The sequence below is a fragment of the Blennius ocellaris genome (genome assembly GCF_963422515.1).
Source record: "Blennius ocellaris genome assembly, chromosome: 1".
In the NCBI taxonomy this organism is placed as follows: domain Eukaryota; kingdom Metazoa; phylum Chordata; class Actinopteri; order Blenniiformes; family Blenniidae; genus Blennius; species Blennius ocellaris.
In genome coordinates, this window is record NC_137650.1 from 36,008,948 (window position 1) to 36,028,545 (window position 19,598).

The 19,598-nt window shown below is 43.3% G+C and overlaps 2 protein-coding genes across 2 annotated transcripts in view; one reads left to right on the forward strand and one right to left on the reverse strand.

The window, feature by feature from the left end:
• trpm5 (transient receptor potential cation channel, subfamily M, member 5) overlaps positions 1-11,974 on the forward strand; it is a gene marked incomplete at both ends in the record, with an annotated part of 29,538 nt that extends 17,564 nt beyond the window's left edge. Inside the window, 14 exons of the mRNA XM_080494926.1 lie at positions 1,988-2,111; positions 2,310-2,455; positions 4,157-4,269; positions 4,374-4,475; positions 7,470-7,728; positions 9,513-9,631; positions 9,717-9,849; positions 10,228-10,402; positions 10,569-10,737; positions 10,820-10,998; positions 11,125-11,257; positions 11,446-11,518; positions 11,656-11,746; positions 11,841-11,974. Of these exons, the coding sequence (XP_080351052.1) occupies positions 1,988-2,111; positions 2,310-2,455; positions 4,157-4,269; positions 4,374-4,475; positions 7,470-7,728; positions 9,513-9,631; positions 9,717-9,849; positions 10,228-10,402; positions 10,569-10,737; positions 10,820-10,998; positions 11,125-11,257; positions 11,446-11,518; positions 11,656-11,746; positions 11,841-11,974 (1,950 nt within the window). The remainder of the gene's footprint in view (positions 1-1,987; positions 2,112-2,309; positions 2,456-4,156; positions 4,270-4,373; positions 4,476-7,469; positions 7,729-9,512; positions 9,632-9,716; positions 9,850-10,227; positions 10,403-10,568; positions 10,738-10,819; positions 10,999-11,124; positions 11,258-11,445; positions 11,519-11,655; positions 11,747-11,840) is intronic.
• A 2,231-nt stretch (positions 11,975-14,205) lies between these two features.
• Positions 14,206-19,568, reverse strand: traf6 (TNF receptor-associated factor 6; the record flags this gene model as incomplete). The annotated part of the gene is made up of 8 exons (XM_080494951.1): positions 19,527-19,568; positions 17,981-18,316; positions 17,471-17,621; positions 16,611-16,769; positions 16,449-16,520; positions 16,104-16,181; positions 15,679-16,014; positions 14,206-14,811 (listed from the first exon to the last, which is right to left on the reverse strand). Exons 2-8 carry the CDS (start codon positions 18,304-18,306, stop codon positions 14,206-14,208), a joined length of 1,728 nt encoding a protein of 575 aa, XP_080351077.1. The 5' UTR covers positions 18,307-18,316; positions 19,527-19,568.
• Between the last annotated feature and the right edge of the window lie 30 nt (positions 19,569-19,598).

The following is a 19,598-nucleotide window of genomic DNA, read 5'->3' on the forward strand; positions in this document are numbered from 1 at the left end:
AATTTGACTGTTTGAAGTGTCTCTCGCCGTGAAGGCCTTGGCACAGTCGTCCTTACAGTCAAGCTTATGCTCGCAGAATCTCACATATTCTTTTTGTACATATATATATCCATACATACATACGCACCAGTTTGAAAAGGTTAGGGGTATAAACCTGAAGTGTACCAGAACCTTTACAAGTGAATTTAATTTGACCTCTAAATGTTTGAATGTTCGTGTTCAACTGTTCAGTGTTTCAATCCTTTTTGCAAACAGGTGTTTGATCCATGAATTGACCAATTAATTAACTGATTCAACTATATTTCAATACAAAATGTGTGAATTGGATGCTTGGAAGCAAGCTATTGAAAATAACTTGATTTCAGCCAGAAGTTCAGATTCTCCTTCGATATGTAGTGTTACTTTACTACTGACTGAAAATATACAGTAACTACTTCGTTGAGAAAGTAACACTTGTTTTATGTTCCTCAGATTGAATGATTTGCACATACTGTATTCATATAATGCTGCAATGACACACAGGCCAATTGCACCGCATGGGGCATTCTGTGAACTCACTTATACATTAGGTTCAATTAAAACTTCTCTTTGTTGGCTGGAGGAAGATGTTCTGTTATCTGGAATATTGTGATTCTCATATTATGGGTTTATTTAAGATCAAATAGCAAAAACATCTCAAATAAACTACCAACAGACATTAGCATGATCTATTAGCAGGATATTTGAGGCCAGTAACTCTTTAAGGTAATCCTACTACCTTTAGAAAAAACAAATTAAACTTAATATCTTACCTATATCTGACATGCTATAGGTACGATGTGAAATTGTAAGTACTGCATCTGGATTACTCATTTCATGATGTTATTAAATTACTAGTGACTTTATTCCCACAAATACCACTTCTCTGTTGCAAAACAAACCTTTTTTTTTTTTATCATTCTTGCATGTTTGCCCCCACCCCCGGTGTTTATGCTTCACCCTGCACTGTGTATCCGTCTGCTCCTCTCCTGTTAAGGATGTTGCACGAGGATCTAGAACCTCCGTGGAGAAAATCAAATTCACAAAAACATTCAGCGGATCAAGAGACTCAATGACACAGATCATCATTTGTCGCACAGGAAATCATGCAGCGAACGTTTTATGCATTCAGATGATGCTTTCAAGGCCACATTGGAGAGGGTGGAGTCAGACCTGAACACACACACACACAGACACACACACACACACACACACACACACACACACACACACACACACACACACACACACACACACACACACACACACACACAAGCTGATTATTTTGTGAAGCACTGCTGCTTCAGACAGTCAGACTTGTTGTTTTCACATTTTCAGCTATTATAGAGTCTCTACTCTCACATCTAACGCTCCGGAAGATAACGACTTAGAAGTTACTCTAAATGTCAAATTCTTTCTCAAACTTTAAAAGATCACATTGTTTTGAATGTATTCCCCCCAAAAATGCAAAAACGCCATATCGTAAGTTCTGGATTTCTGTTACCACAATATTTTTTATTCATTTATTTATTTACATCAGATCTACCTGCAGATTAAATGTAATGTCAAGTAAATTCTGTTCACAGTTTTTACGGTGTGATTTCAAATGGAAGGATCATAGGGAGAACACTTGTGAGAAACACTTGTGAAAGCCCTCAGGACTGTTGAGTTGAAAAGGTAGTTTTGATTAAAGTATATAGTTCAGCAAAGCCACAACAAAGGCTCCGCAGCTGTATTCATTTTTTTATTATTTCATTTTTTTTATTAGTCGGCCGATGATAGCAGCTGCATCATGTCGCTGCTGTGAATATTGACTCCAACAGTTGGATGCAGCAGAGAAGCCTGCAGGATATTAGTGCATGCCGTGCCGTCCTGATGCAGACAGTGTAACCATCTCTCTCAGACTCTCAGCGAGAGCCCTCCTCTTTCAGACCCATTTCTTGGATACCGCTCTCGTTTAATCCTCCAGGGCCCCGAGGCTGTTGCGGCGGCGCTGGCGGGTTGTAAGATTCTCAAAGAGATGGCGCGACTGGAATCCGAGGCTGAGTCCGCGCGCAGTATGAAGGAAGCCAAGTATGAGCAGTTTGCCCTTGGTGAGTACAGAAGCAGTTCGACGGCGAGCGCTCACAATACGGTCAGACGCAGTAAAGGTCACGCACTGCGAGAGGCGCATCTGCTAAACTCAAACCAGCAGTACAAAGAGAATCCCGCCGGAAGGGAATGAAATATGAATCTGGAAGTCAGGATTCGAGTCGAGTCGTTGGCACACACGGCGGTTCTTGTTGTGGCAGATGTCTTCGGGGAGTGTTACTCCAACAGTGAAGACAGGGCGTACGCTTTGTTGGTGAGGAGAACCCACTGCTGGAGCAAATCGACAGTCCTCAACTTGGCAACCGAGGCAGACGCCAAGTCCTTCTTTGCCCACGATGGCGTTCAGGTAAACATTTGACGTGAAGTCATCCGACTCAGTTCTTGAAAACAACTAAAATGTGATATAATAGGTTTATATAAATCAATCCAACCTCAAAGAATGAGCAGAATGAGACAAAATAACAGTCCCACTGTCATCTCAAAGACACTTGATTAACGTGCAGCTTGTTAACCTGTTTACCAAGCAGTTATTTAATTACTATTTGAGAATAAGAAAATCAACCCTCTCGATTCACAAATGGATTATTTAGTTTATTCCACTGTCATGATAGAAAGGAGCCAATTTAGACAATTGACACAGGGTAGATTGAGTTTGAAAGTGGGAAAGTGACACCTATTGCAGAATTTAGAGCCAAAAAACTACCAAAACCAACAATTTAATGTCTCATCGGCAAAAAAAAACACCATCCTAGTTTGACTTGATCACACATGAACAAAACTTTAGTTGACCGTATTGAACATTTCTTCATATCTTAAAGCAAAGAGACATGAAGGAATTAGGAAATTACCAAATATAGTTTGTTGTTCCAGAAAGGTAAATACTTCTCATGCAAAATCTAAGAAACTTGATCATTTTCTCAAGGTGGCTAAAACAAGAACAGTACGGACTTCCAGGGAGTGTTTGCTTTACCACATATGCCTGCATACTTCAAATTTCTGACTGATCACATTAAACATTCCGTACACAACGTGAGATAGTAAGTGTTGCTCCAATGATTTATTGCAAACAAGCTGTGAAAACCCCCAAATCAAAGCCTCTTAATCGAAACTTTTCCTTGTTCACAAACCTGAGATAAAAAAAAACAAACAATCATTTCTTTGTTCTTACAAAATAGGCCTTTTTTTGTATTGCAATACATGTTTACACCACAAGGTGGTGTGTAGAGTCACACAGAAGCAGCTGATGCAACAGTCAATGTTACAATGGAATCTTTGTGACAAACCTTTGTGCACTGTTTCCCAACTGGAGCCAATCCAGACGCCGGCAATTACCTAAAATGTTACATTATTTAGCGAAGACAAAAACTTGCTCAATGCTGCCACCCAATGTATAATTCAGACATGACTTAAATTTGACATAGTACTCCTTTAACATTCATCCGAGTTGTCAGAATTAGGTTATTTTTGTTTGCTTGTTTATAGAAGTAGAAAAACTAAATCTCATTGCTTTATTTCCATTCACTTTATGCACTGTACACCAATAAATACTTAGACACCATTTACTGCAGTTTAGCCTTTAATACCTCTCCACAGACGTCCTTGTTATTACAAAGTCATCACTGAGAGTCAATTGGTATTCTGATTCAGCAAAGACATTTGGCATGCAGTGAAGTAATATTTTACTCAAAGCACACATTTTAAATAACTGTCTTTATTTTTCCTCAAAAAAATGGGAAGCTGTTAATTACAATTCAGAACACGTGTAATCAAAATAGTGTGAACCTCTGTGAAGTGTTATCGCCACAGATGTCTGTTAGGAAATGGCTCAAGTGTCACAGGAAATGGCTCATCGCACATTGAAAATCAGATTGTTTAACTTAATTAATTTATATATTCATTTGGTTTTCACTTTAATCTGTCTGGGCTACCTTCTCAGTCTGCTTCTGTTATCAGAGGCAGAATTATTCTCAGCCCTCTGGTGACCTCTTGTGGTCAACTATTGCTACTGCTGTGATTTCAACCTGAATGAATGCGACTTGACCTGCAGGCTCTCCTCACAAAGATCTGGTGGGGGGCCATGACCACTGACACAGCCATCTCCAGACTGGTGGTGTCGTTCTTCTGTCCGCCTCTCATCTGGACCAACCTCATTAAGTTCAGGTGATCAGGCTTCACTCTGGCTCATGATATGTGAGGAATCATGTAGATATGCTGTGTTTCTTCTTCTTCTGTGGGCACTCACACTCTCATAAATGTCTTCTCAGTGAAGAGGAACTGGACAGTCGCAGTGGAAACGAGCAGTTTGGGGAGCTGGACAGTCTGGATACAGAGAAAGCTTTGCTGTTGACTGATGACGACGACCCACTGTGAGTTTACCTTGAAAACATTTAGAAGAAGACAGAAACTACATCCATCCTGCCCTTTTGTCTGACACATATTGCTCATATTTTCTGTTTTTAAGTGCTTTCCCTGGTTTTTTTATGTACAAATAACACAGCATGTGTTCAAGGCTGAATTCTGCGACAGAATAAAACCTGGACACATTCCTGCTTTACGTTTTTCAATTCCAAATATATTGTCACTGAGGAGTATTTGTTATGAAGCCAAGATGCTCTTGTTCTGGTACCAGAATAACCCGACTGCACAGCATAGGAAGGAGTGTTTGAACGTAACGCGTAATCTTGTTTATGTGACCATCTGATATGAGCACACTTTTGGGTTTAATGACTAATCCACAAATAAGGATGGAGTGCAGGCTTTAAGGTACAAACAAGGAAAATCCAAGGACGTGATCAGAAAACAGGAAAAGTCGGAGAACACTGATTAACCAAGATACTAATGCAAACATGTTTAGTCATACTGAAAATGCATCTTTAACACAAATCATGACGGCCGGCGAGGCACTGTCTCCCCTGACCGCACGTCACTGCCGACAAACAAGTCGTGCAGTTATAAAGACAAGACATTCTCTGTTAAAAACCTCGACACATTGACAGACGTGACATGAACTGAAACCTGACAGCCGTGAAAAACATAAAATCCACTGTCAATCAGCTTGTGATCTTGGGAGCTGAATCCAATCTCAGACGAGACTGTGGGTTAAGGCAAGTTACACATACAACCACACATTCTTTCACAAAAGTCACTCTAAAGGCACACTTTTACAGAAAGCAAGTATTTTGGACGATGAGGAAAAAAAACCCACTGCAGTACCAAAAAGCTCAAGCCTGCACAGGGAGAACATGCAACGTCCACACAGAAAGGCCCTCAAGCACAGAACTGATGCAGTTTAGTATATATATAAAAAACAAACATGTATCCCATCATATAAGATGGCTGAGAACACATGATAAAGCTCATTGCATCAAATTATCATTGATATCATAAAGTAGCAGGGGCCACATACATCCCCATTTCATCTTGAGTGGACGAGACCAGAGCGATAGTGAAATAATGACCTTTCCCCATATTAATGACTGCCTGCTTGATTTCTGTGTTTCTACATATCCAAATGACACAACTTATTGTCTACAGAGCTTCTCACCAGCATCCTTGTGCTGCACATAGAATTAAAGCTAAGATCTTCTAGTTCCCGGTGGCGTGAACAGGAAATGTGTGAGTAAAACCTAACGAGGTAGAATATATACAAAGTGAGGAAAGAAAATGAAGAAACCCCTGAAACGCTGGGTAAACAAAAAATGGAGGAACGCAGCCGGGAGTGCTGCGTAGACAGGAGACACATACAAGGGACACCCCCCCCCCGGAGGACACACGCACCCCAGGGAGGACAGACAATCCCCTGGAGGACACACGCACCCCAGGGAGGACAGACAATCCCTGGGGAGGACACAGACAATCCCTGGGGAGGACAGACACACCCCAGGGAGGACACACACACCCCAGGGAGGACAGACACACCCCAGGGAGGACACACGCACCCCAGGGAGGACAGACAATCCCCGGGGAGGACAGACAATCCCCGGGGAGGACACACGCACCCCGGGGAGGACAGACAATCCCTGGGGAGGACACACACACCCCAGGGAGGACAGACAATCCCTGGGGAGGACAGACACACCCCAGGGAGGACAGACAATCCCCGGGGAGGACAGACACACCCCAGGGAGGACACACACACCCCAGGGAGGACAGACAATCCCCAGGGAGGACACACACACACCCCAGGGAGGACAGAAAATCCCTGGGGAGGACACACACACACCCCAGGGAGGACACACACACCCCAGGGAGGACAGACAATCCCCGGGGAGGACACATGCACCCTGGGGAGGACACACAATCTTCTAGCACCGGACCCGCCTCACTGCAGGGCTTAAGAGCTGGGAGCAATCAATTAGCTGATTACCTGCAGGAGTGTCAGTGAGGATCCGGTGCTGGAGCGAGGTGTGTGAATCGTCACAGATGGTCCTCAAGGGGTTAAATTTAAACTTAAACATTTTCTGTTGTTGCACATGGTATACATAATAAAAGTGTACATAGAAAATTGTTACAATATCAACATAATGTGAATTTTAATGAAACCTCCTTATGCAAAATATAGAGAATTGTCCAAAAAAAAAAAAGTCTCCTATAGCTGTTGCATTCTGGGAGTTTTATTCTCACCATGACTGCATGTCTATGAGGCTAATGCTAGTTTGCTATCTCTTATGGCAGTATACAGATATCTTTGCTCAGGTCTCAATGCTGTGTTGTGTCCGCGACTCTTAAGAAATTAGTTGTTGTTTTTTTTTAATCCATGTTTTCTTAGAAGTTTTTACCATTTGCTTGGTGGTTTGGTTGGATTACAGCTGATTATAGGCGGGTTTTGACCCACGGGCCTGATGTTTGACACACCTAATAGAGGAAATGCCGTGCAGTTCAGGGTGCATGACCAAAACGAAATGACTGAAACGAGACAGCCGAGCTTAATTTATTTTTGTAAAGCCTCCTTTTGTGGAGCGTATTGAAAGCTGCTGAGCTACTAGAGATATGGGGGGCTTAACTTCTCGCCGAGCAAGAAAAAAAGGAAGAACAGAAATTGGCCAAACTGTAAGCGTATGCAATCTGAAGGGTGAGATGAGTGACATAGTTCCATGACGATTACTGGCACTTTCTTGTACATGTGAGAAAGAGAGTGTGTCATGGATTTTGCATGAGAGCTGGAGGTCTGGTCCACTCATCAGAAAATCCAGGACACAGGACCACCTGAGGCAGCCCACCTCCGACATGCCATCCCCCAGAAGAGAGAGAGAAAAAAGACTAAATTTAGTTTTACATGTACTTGTTTGCCCCGTTTTCTCTGGATGAAGTGTCTAATACATGCACCGGGGTATGTCTCCTCTGCTCTATTCGTTTTCCAGGGACTCTTCACCTGGAGGTCCAGCGGACCAGAGCTGTGCCTCGGTCTGGTGGCGCTTCCTGTTGCGCCGCTGGCGTCGCTTCTGGAGCGCCCCCGTCACCGTGTTCCTCGGCAACGTCATCATGTACTTTGCCTTCCTCTGCCTCTTCACGTACGTGCTCCTGCTCGACTTTCGGCCCCCGCCGCCCCGCGGCCCCGGAGCCCCCGAGATCATGCTCTATTTCTGGGTCTTCACCTTGGTGCTGGAGGAGCTTCGACAGGTGATCGCCACGGCATCCTTAATGATTTATTTCTCCTTTCGAACGTCTCAGGCTTCTGCACTGTCTGCGTTACAAAGCTGTGGCACTTCTCCAGGATGCGTTGTCGCTCTCTGGACCGCCGGTTCAGACTAAGCAGTGGGCGATGTGACTCGCTTCACTGAGCTCATTTTCTCTGGGGTTTTTAAAGATTTATGAGCCTTTTCACCTTTATGCGTGACTCCCTCCCAGAGAGCCAGGTCAGAGAAGCATGATCCCTTATTGTGCCGGTCCCGTTGAGCCGCCTCCCCCTGGGTACCAAAGCCCCAGATGAGACAGGCCTTCACCTTTCTGCTGCTCCCTTCGCTCCGCTATTTTTTCCCTCAATGTGCATCTCAGAAAGTCTCAGAAAGCTGAGCAGAGGTGCGGCATAGCTTTCCAAAAAAAAGAAGCACACTGCTGCATGCAGTTCTGGCATGCTGCGCACCCTAGCGGGGCGGGGGTGCTGCGACCTCAAAGGAATGGCTCTGAGGTGCGCCCCCCCCCCCAAAAAAAAAAAATGGTGCCACGAGGCAAGGCAGCCTGATGGGCTTGCGCAAGAGTTTCTTTAATAAAATCTAGCTATTCATGGTATTGATATTCAATTGATCAAACTTTGTTTATACAGGATTATTTGTACAATAAAATGCAACACAAAGACCTTCACAGGGCAAAAACAACAACAACCCACCCCCCCCACCCCCCACCCCCACTTCCATTGAATATGAACACATTAAAAACTAAAAGCTGAGTGGAACACAGTAAACATGTTCTCCAACAGATAAAATGGAGACATGAGTTAAAAGCCTTATTAAAAAGGGCGATCTTGGACCTTCTTTCAAAAACATGAACATTCTCTGTAGCGTTTGTCGGCTGTTTCATGAATTCATGAATCGAGTGCGTCGTGCTGGAAAGGAGCCTCAGTTTGCAGGTTCTTGTATTAATGTTGGAAATGATTAAAAGGCCGGTGGACCTGAGGGTTTGTGATGGTTCATAAGATAAAAGTTCATCTGTAAGAAAAGAAGGCGTGAGACCATCAATTGTAAGTGGTAAACCTGCTAACTTTCCATGTTTATGGTCCAATCGTCGCTCAAAAGGTCTTGTAAGTGTGAATGTGAACGTCTTTATGTGTTTGCCCTGTGATGGACTCGTGGCCAGGTAACTGTCCTGACCTTCTTGCTTATAATCAGCTGAAACTGGCTCCAGCCATAAAGCAGCGAAGCAGTGGATGGCTAATTACCCAAATATATGTCAACGCTCAACTAAATCGAATTGGCTTTAATATGAAATACTTTTTTGGCCCGTTTATAGTCAAGATTGCATTGGCTATAGAAACACCTGCATCCTGCAAAACTTATCCCAAATAAAGCTTGCGTGTTGTAAGAGATGTTCAGAATTTAGTGCTTAGAAGTACTTACGTCAGGTATTACCATCACGTTGTGATACTGACTGGCGTTTGGATTTGATTCACCACAAAAGCAGCCCACTGCCTCCAGCTGGATGTCAGACCAGCCACACTCACAGGTGCCACAGAGACGACTCAGCTTCATACCGTTAAGTGTAAGAGACATTTCTCCAGCACTGACGATGTGGGGCACGTCATTGTTCCTTTAAAGCAGCAGTGTTGTGAACCTGCTCTCTCCCTGCTGGCACAGCAGGGTGCCTTTGGAAAATATGGGCTACAGTAGTATAAAGCACCAGAAAGCACATTGACGTTAAAAGGAACACACAAGTGGTGAGCGCCGGTTTTAAACGTCGTTTTCGAACAGAGCTTCTTCACTGATGAGGAGATAAGCATCTTGAAGAAGTTCAAGCTCTACGTCGAGGACAACTGGAACAAGTGCGACATGGTGGCCATCTCACTCTTTGTTGTCGGGGTCTCGTGCAGGTATTTACTACGAGGACGGAGCTTGTTTTGAGCCACTTGCTGGTGCGTTAAAAAACACATTTAACCACTGAGGATGGATTTGCAGGATGGTCAACCACACCTATGAGGCGGGCAGAACGGTTCTGGCTATAGACTTCATGGTCTTCACTCTTCGGCTCATCCACATCTTCGCCATCCACAAGCAGCTGGGCCCCAAGATCATCATTGTGGAAAGAATGGTCAGCATAAAAAAAAAACCCCAGCACTTTATTTCTTTATTTTTATTAGCATAATTACAGTCACTCACCTGCTTGCTCGCTTATATATTTATTTATTTACTGATTTATTTATGTTTTTAATTCAGTGTCGTGGTCAGGGTCAAGGATAAATTACTTCTCTCATCCTGCCACTTATTAAGATTTTAAAAAAAAACAAAAAAACACTTACAGTCCAGTAAATATTCATGCTATAACTTGTACACGATGCACCGTATATGTTCTACACACACTAACACAAACACATTGTGTAGTGCTCCTCTTTTGTGTGACATTCTGAAGGTGTTGCGTCACGAGATCACGGTCAGAGAACACACCGACGTCTGTCTGTTGGTTTTGCAGATGAAGGATGTTTTCTTCTTCCTCTTCTTCCTGAGTGTGTGGCTCATTGCGTATGGAGTTGCCACGCAGGCGCTTCTCCACCCCAACGACCCGAGGATCGACTGGGTGTTTCGTAGAGCTCTGTACCGCCCCTACCTGCACATCTTTGGACAGATACCCTTGGAGGAAATAGATGGTAAACATGTTGTCTTATACATTAAGAGCTGCACACGTTCATACAAATACCTTGGTGTCCATATTAACAACCTCTTTTGGGATGTCCTTCTGTTGTCCTTTTACTTTGTTTTTGTTTTTTTTCTGTCATTGTAATCCCTTTAATTCCTTTCATTATTGGCTCACAGCTGCACGCATGCCAGAGAGTAACTGCACCAACGACTCTGAGGAGATCATCATGGGCTTACGGCCTCCGTGCGCCAACGTCTACGCCAACTGGCTGGTCATCCTCCTGCTGGTCATCTACCTTCTCGTCACCAACGTCCTGCTGCTCAACCTCCTCATTGCCATGTTCAGGTGAGCAGAATGCAGGAACCACTGATGTGAATATTCGAGCCGCAGGCGGCTGTGAACACTCAGTGTCTTGCCGTATTTGCAGCTACACTTTCCAGGTGGTGCAGGGTAACACCGACATCTTCTGGAAGTTCCAGAGATACAACCTGATTGTGGAGTACCACAGCCGCCCGGCTCTGGCCCCACCTTTCATCATTATCAGTCACCTCTCTCAGCTCCTCCTCAGCATGGTCAAACGGCCTGAATCCAAGCAGGAGCATCTGGGTAGGAAGGCTTTTTACTGTGCTTCAGAGAAATATTATGACGACAAGTGGGAAATACCTAGTCTGCATATATCATTTGCTATTAATTGAATGTCGGTCTGCCGCCTCACGTGTTCCCCGTCACCAGAGAGGGAGCTGCCGGCAGGATTAGACCAGAGGCTGATAACATGGGAGACCGTGCAGAAAGAAAACTACCTGGCTAATGTGGAGCGACGCCACTGGGAGAGCAGTGAGGAGAGGCTAAAGAGCACTTCATCAAAGTAATCATTGCAATTTATTCTTGTTAGTGAGCTTTTTTTTTGGGGGGGGGGGGGGGGTGGCAGTGTGTGACTGTGATCTGTCAGATCAGTCTCAACCTGTGGCTCGTTTCAAACTCCCAAAATCTGCAAGTTAAAGAAACAACGAAAAGTCTTGTAGAGGATTTTAAATAACTTTCTTTGTGATGAAGGGTTCAGAGCTTGCTAAAAATCGTTGGTGGAGTTAAAGACCAGGAGAAACGACTGGCAAGCATGGAATCACAGGTAAGCCAGGGGAATGGAGTTCACACAATGGACACAATGGAGTTGTGAGAAATAGAATCATGGTAAATACGTATGTCGTGTAGAAGACCAGTGGTGGACAGTTTACCAGCATGTATCGCATCTGCTTTTGTCTTCAGGTCAGATATTGTGGCGACGTGCTGTCCTGGATGGCAGAGTGCTTTGCTCAAAGCACGCTCAACTGTGGGAAAGAAGCTCCAAGAGCTCCAAGTGAGGCAGAAAACCAAAACAAGAAAGGGAAATAAAAATGTGTTCAAATGTTGGTTGCATTTGCAGTTCACTAATGTTTCCCATGACATTTCAGTGTCTGTAACGAGCTACAAGGCGGACAGGTCTCAGTGTCAACCGGAGAAAGAAGTCAAACAGAAAGAGGGCGGAGCCAAATCGGGTCACCATGGATACGGAGCAAGCAAAAAGTTTCCTTACGTCGATGAATGAAAGTGATTATGCAGTTAAACAGCTAGTGATATGTTGATTCATGAATTTAAAAAATTTTCATTTACAAGAACAAAAGAACCAGAATAGCTTTTTCTTTGAGTTAAGAAAAACAATCAAAAATATTTCTCATATTGAATTTCTCTACAAGTCAAATAAAGAAAACTAATGTTCCACCTTTATCTTCAACAGAGCTTTGCTTTTATTTGAGCTCATCTGCATCTTCATTGAATCACTTTAGAAGAAACGATTCGGATATGAACAGTTCAGATCATGTTACAGCCACTTTAATTTCATCATAACACAGTGTGAAGGCAAAAAACCCCAACAATAAAATACTCGTGAAAAAACTGGAACGTTGGCGGATTCCTGTCTAACGAAGGGACCGTGGCAAGACGTCGACACTGAAAAACATGTCACATTGAGAAGGAATTTGTATCAAAGACACTGAACATATTGTTGAAATGTAACATGATTGTTGTGTCCAGCAGTGAGAGAAGCCTGGTCGATCCTCGAAAGTAAAAAAAAAAGATGCTGTCATGTTGGCTGATTTTGAGGCACTTTAATGTCTATTGTCCACCGGGTGGCAGTGTTGAGGAAATAACCACGCCCCCTGGTGGTGAACACTCCCTTTGGCCCTCCCCCAGGTTAAATGAGCTCTGCCCGACGAGCGGACGCCAGTTTTTCCCTTTTCAAACGTTACCGGAGAACAGAAATGGAGTCGGCGTGGACAGATAGCTCATTAGCAGGTAAAGGCACGAACACAATCTGCTCCCAGTAGAACTCACAAAATGGAATTTTAGACTAAATCACCACCACGGCTGGGTTTGGGGTAATGCACTTTGAATACAATGTTGTTGGACCCCCCGACTGTAAACTGTATCATATGGGAACTTTAAGTCCAGTTTAATTTTAAAGTTCTCTTCAATAAACTGTTTTGTGGTGTATAATATAGGACAACAGGCATTGAGAAACTGGCTGATTTGTCAATAAAGAGCAGCACATGACAGAAATACATATTTTGACCGTTTTGAAAACAGCTGTTAAGAGACGTTCCGTCAAAAGTAGTAAAGCACAAAAGACTGAATCCACCAAGTTGTGACTGCACAGTGGCCTTTCTCACCCTGGAGAGTTTTTGCGTCATTTTAAAACCCGACTCTTCCACTGAATCCCGAGGCGCTAGCTTGTTCCGTACTTTTAAATAGTCTACGCGTCTTGTGACTGCAGGTTGTGATTATCAATCCACTCAAACCAAAGTAAAAAGTGGAGCATTTCACTTTGCTATTGGAAGTGATTTTGGCAATTTCCTTCAACCCACATATTCATCTCTGCTGCTGCTCATCCCACAAATGCACGTTCCTGGTTAATGTGGCACCTCTTACTATATATAAACCACTTTCAAGCAGCATTAAAACAAATCCGAGCAAATGAATCAAGCAAACATTTCCTTACTCCTTGTGCTCACCTTGGTTCTTTTCCTTCACTTTCCGTTGAACTATTGCTAAATCCAAACTTCCCAAGGATGTCAGATTACTTTTTAGTGCACACACACACATTCCAGATGAAACCTGATACAACTCCAGCATGGATTATTTTATGCGTCACATTACTTCATGATCTTACAATATTTAAAAGTAATTGCCCTGCAGCCAGGCAGTGATGCTGAAGGTCTATTTTCACTTTCTGAATGAGTTGTTTGAATCATTTGTTTGATTTGTTGCTTTAGACGCCAAGCATGTCGAGCGTGTTCCCTACAGGAGTCCGCATACATGTTGGTCCTTGTTCAGGCTGGAACAAGACACTTGGGAGAAAAAGAAAGTGCTGTGGGGCTTAAAGCATTACTCAATCGTGCTAGGAATGAACACAAAAAAAAAAATCCTCAAGGTATCTTTAACATTCATTGCTGTCTTCAACGACCACAAGAAATATTGTTCTCGTTATATTCAGTCTGCAGTAGAATGGTGTTAAGCTATTGACCACTATTTACATAATTCAGTTAATGTTTGTACCATATGGGTGAAAATATATATATATATATATAATAAATGATTAAAATGCACTTTATTTTGTAAATCTATTGACAAAAAACAAAACACAGAAGCTGAAATTTAAATAAATACTAAACTGCTTTGTCCGATTGTAAATGTCAATTTCCACTAAGAGCCACCAATCAAAATGACCTAGCTGACAAACTGCAGCCCCCCCGCCCCCCCCCCCCCAGTAAAGGAGCGAGTCTAGTCCTTGGACAGCGACGCCTCAGGTCCTCTGGGTTGCACCGGGGGGCCGTCACGCTGAGGCAGATTGTCAAAACGCGCCGTCACCTCGCAGCGGATGAGCAGAGTGTCGTTTTTGACGTAAGCTCTTTGACCGAGTTGGTGCAGGTGCATGAAGGTGACGTAGCCAAACCCTTTGGGGTTTCTAGGAATGGTGGGCTTCTGGAAGGCCTGCAGGTCTGGCTTGGTCTCCATCACCTCCACGTGGTGCTGACCCTCGGGGCCCTGGTCCAGGATGGTCAGCCGGATGGTCCCCTGAAACGGCCAGGTCAGCTGATCGTCGAAGTGTCCCTGCATGGTGTGCACGAAGAGGGAGATGAAGTTGGAGCAGCGCGGGGCGTTGGGGGTCTGCAGGTGCATGCGCAGACACAGCCGGTAGCCCGGGCGGCCCGTGTAGAAGCCGGGGCTGTGCTCCACCACGGGCATCCCGGCTTCCTGGTTCCGCTGCAGGGCAGAGAATCCCTTGAGGCGCCAGATGAAGATGCCGTTGCACTGCTGGGACTCCAGGTCCTTCACCGTCTCCTCCAACATCGACACCCTGCGTCTGAGCTCTGCCAGCTGGCCCGCCTGGTGGAGACAAAGCACAACTGGAGGCTACTCTTCTCCCCAACTGAAGACCTTGTACAGAAACATACAAACACTGACATGGTCTGCGTTGACTTGACTGACTGCTTCTGTCATTTTTGGTCCCAAGTCGCGATATTTTCAGAGAAATCACTGTTCTAGTGGGAAGCAAAGTCAGACAAGAGAGAGCAGACTTGGGGATAGGAAGTGACGCAGAGCAACAGTCGCTAATTAAAACCATGTTTAAAAACAAACAAAAAGAAAACGCCAACTTTTTTTAATGAAGACATAATTTTCTTATTGAGCAAAACTCAAGTGATCTTCAGTCTTAGTCCTCAGTAGTAGTGCTACATTTTCACGTGGCCCTTTGGGGAAATTAGTTGCTGCAGCGCCACCTAATGGTAGATGTACAATGCAGTCACTTTCTAGTTTCAAATGTGAAGCATATGAATCATAATCTACGTATTAATAAAGACACTTTCATGTAATAAAAAAGCAGCAAAAAGTGCTTTTCATGTTAAACCAGAGCCTCTCTCATCCCTGCAACCAAATAAAAACACAGAATATAAAATATAGATGACATAGATAAGATTCTATTTTTAGATATTTTTAGAGCCTTGCTTGCGAATTTCCCCACGGGGATGAATAAAGTATTTATCCATCTATCCATTTATCTAGAGCCAATCAAAACTGACACCTCTGCTCAAGAGGAGTAACATGCAAGCAGACGATGAAGTAAATGGACTGCAGCGTGGTGGAAGGGTCAGCACAATGGTGTCAAAGCAAAGAGAGTGAGTGTGTTGACAGATGTTCTCCCTGTGCACACAGAGCTGTACTTTGACAATTGCTCACATTTCAGGCCTCCCATACCTGCGTTTCCTTTAAGATGATGAGCTCCCGCAGCTGGTGGTCCTGCCTCACCAGTCGTCCGTCCATCTCTCTGATCATCTGCATCTCTTCACTGGACTGACACGCGGCGCTGGCGATGCTGCCGCAGCTCACGGCGCCTCGGGGCCCGCTGCCGCCGCCGCAGGGCGACAACGCCGCCGCGGCTCCTTGACCGTCAAGGGAAACAGAGGGTCCGTGTGTCCACACCGATTTGGGCGTGTTGCCGTTCAGGCTGAGGCCTCGCAGAAACTCCACCATGTAGAGCATGTGCATCTGGGTGAACTCCTGCATGTGCTGAGCCAGGTTGTGGCGCTGCATCTACAAAAAAAAAAAAAATAATAATAATCTTTGATCATCCCGTGTTAAGTTATCTGTTACCACTAAGTGAACAGGTTTAAAAAAAATACCCTTTCTTTGCATCCAAAGATGCTGAAGTTACAGGCGATGGGGGCTTTTGGACAATCCGTGTCACAATGAGATTCCATCTGAAAAACAATGTGAACATTCACATTGATTTGAGCCCCAAACCACAAAATTCATGCGTCATGGTGGACGAATGTGATGAAGTTTCCTTATTGCAGACAGAAAACGATGGCAATGCCAGTGTTAACTGCATGTTGACTGGTTCCACATTGTTTATGTTAAAGAGAAGTAAAAGCTGAGAGGTGAGAGGAAATGATTAACAATATCATTTACCAGAGGCCCTCTCCCCCCCCCCCCCCCCCAGTATGAATGAACAGTGCAGCACTCACCTGGTCTCTGATGAGATCCAGCTCACAGTACTGACACTTCACGTTGGCAAAGGGACACTGTTGTTCATGAAGCTGAAGAAGAGACACAATTTACTGATGAAAACCAACATTTCTGCAACACAGCCATTTTGGTGGTTCTATATTTAAATCACAGAACACAACCTCTTTCTCTTCATACACGAAGCAGGCCACACAATCTGGACAGGACATGGGTCTTCTGTGGCACTCGGCAGTTTTGTGCTCCTCCAGGTAGCTCTTCCTCACAGACTGCTGGCACTGTGGGCAAGGCACCGTGGCAAACTCGCAATGCGCCAAATGACCCTGGAAGCAAAACAATGCATTCACAAATAGGATTTTTTTTCCCTCATCATAACAACATCACAAGGTAAAGCCAAAGGTATAAACTCTTAAATTCTCTGGCTGCTCCATGATGAACAGTAGTAGCAGGTTTGTATTATTTAACATTAAAACAACTCTTTCGGACTATGAAAGCTGTCATAAGTCCCTCCTGACTAGACTTGTCCTGGGTGCTGATTAGAACATCTCACTGCGAGGATACCTTGGAACAGAAAGAGGGAGGAGACTACCACTTCCTTATTTGAAACATACATTTCCCCCCCGCTTTTTTTAAAGAACCCAACTTTGTCCAACTTCTATATTTCAATTCTTATTGCCATCTTCTTAGCTTTATTCTATATTGGGTGATATATTTTGTCTACATTCTCTAGTTCCTTAATTTCCTTTCCACTCAGCATCTTGTATGCGTAGCAGAATAAAGCCCACTTTGATTTTAACTTAACTTTCATTTCAGACTTTCTACTTATTTTCAGTCGATGCTGGTCAAAAGTCAACTTTTAAGGCCAAAAAAACTTAATATATTGCAACCATTCAACTTCTATGCAGAAACGTTTTCCAGCGAATTATAAGCAACTTGTGTTAATTTGAAAAGATAGAGCAGTAACTTTCTGCTTCTGTGACTCAAACCCCCCCAAAACATCAGACTTGTTACTTAAATGTCCTACCTCTAAATGTCGGAGCTCCATCTTATCCACACAGCCAGAGTTGGGACAGCGAACAGTCAGTGATAAAATCTCCCGTTTAGCAAAGTTATCAGGAAATAATTGGTCTTCTGAGAGCATTTCATTATCCACCGGGCAACGCTGTCCTGTATCGCTGTTGAGAAATTGGAAGGGAGGCAGTTTTTATTAGGAAGCCCCCAGATACATTTGGGAGCACAAGCACTATCAAACTCCAAATTTAAGAGGCTTACGCTTAATAATAATAATAATAATAATGCGTGGGTTTTATTTAGCACTTTTCAGGACATTCAAAGACACTTTACATTGCATTATTCATTCCCTCCATACTGGATAGTGGCAAACTACGTACCACCAGCCACCCACTCTTTTTTAATAATGTAATTTAATTTGGCAACAAAAAAACCCCCAGAAGACCCTTAAAAAAAGGCATTGTCAAGTTGACAAGAACATCAGAAACCTAAAAGAGCATTCCATAGATGCACAACAACATACCGAATAGACTTCTCAATGCAGCTCTTGCAAAATCGGTGACCACAGCGTGTTTGAATGGCGTTCCTCAGAGCCATGAGGCAGATGGGGCACTCGTATTTACTCTCCAATGGTGGGTCGAACTCCACGTCGTAGCCCTGCATAGGGGCAGCAGCCTGGAAGCTGTTGGAGGAGCTGCTTATGAAGGTGCCGGGGCCCTCCGACGGGCTGGGTAGGGATTCCCGTTCCTTTTCCAGCATGGCCAAGGCACAGCTGGACAGCTCTCCACCCACGGCTCCTTCATAGCTGTCTTCCTCCAAACTGCCTTTGTTGGCATCATAGCAGGCCATCTCCAATGGACTAAAAGACAGAAGAAATGTATGATATCCCAGATAAATAATCACTAGGTTACAGGTAAAGCATGATTTTGAAACTCTTTTTTTTAATGAGGGATAGGTTAAGAGAGGATTTAACTTATTCAACAGTGAACAACGTATTGTCATGTCACACAATAGTATGATGTGAATTTACGATGCTGTGGAAAAAGCATCCAAAATACAAGTTTGATGAAACAGTTGGAAAATAATATTAATGAACATAACAAAACATCTAAATGGCTTTGATTGACTGAGTATATTTAGTGGCACGATGTACAAAATACATAAACGTAGCAGACATTAAACTATAGGGATTACACAAAAAGTGAAAAGACGTATTTCAATTGTGTTCCAGTAGAACCAATGGCTTTAAAGTCCAAAGTCTCAAACTCAGTTCTTAGAGGGCCGCAGCCCTGCATGTTCTCCATGTCTACCTTCTTTAACACACCTGAATGACCTGATGTTTCACATCTCTGATATAGACTATGGCAATCCTTTTCAACATATTTCAAGTATTGACGCTCTGCTTTTTAACACTTTTTGTTTTTGGATTCAAAGGGAGGTCAGTCAAACAACCTTTTTTTTTTTTTTTTTTTTTTTTTTTACAAAAAAGATAAGACATCTTTATTTTCTGTGTTTTCCCCAACTTCATAATCTGATTTAAATATTAATAACAAGGGAGCTTTTCATAGAAAACAGTAAGGTGAATTCATTCAGATCCTACGCATATATTGCAATGTAACTCTTAACTACAGTTTTATAGATTAAATGTTGCTTTTATATTTGTTGTAAAGTGAGTGTTATTTTATATAACATGGTATGATACAATAGCTACACGATATTTAACTTCCTATTAAAGCTAACATTCCACCTTGGTCGGAAGTTTTCCAGAATTGCAACAATTAAGCACAAATACATATTTTTTCCACGTTTGAAATTGTACTAAAAAAGGCATTATCTACACCACAAATAGTATTTTTGCTACAGGTTCTGAATAGAGAAGTTGTATTTGTAAAGTTTGACAGATAGTCATGCTCCTGGATGCGGAACTACGACCTGTAAGTCTACAAACTGGTTCAAAACTCACCAAGGTGCCGCTCAGCAGATAAGTAGCTTCACCAGTAACACCAGCACTAACACACCGACTAACCCCGTGTCTTTAAAAGTTGTTATTTAAGCAGTAATTTACTCACATTTCAGTCGAAAACCCCAGGAACTTTTTGTGCTCTATTTCCGGTTTCTTTTTTCTTTTTTGAAACGTCACC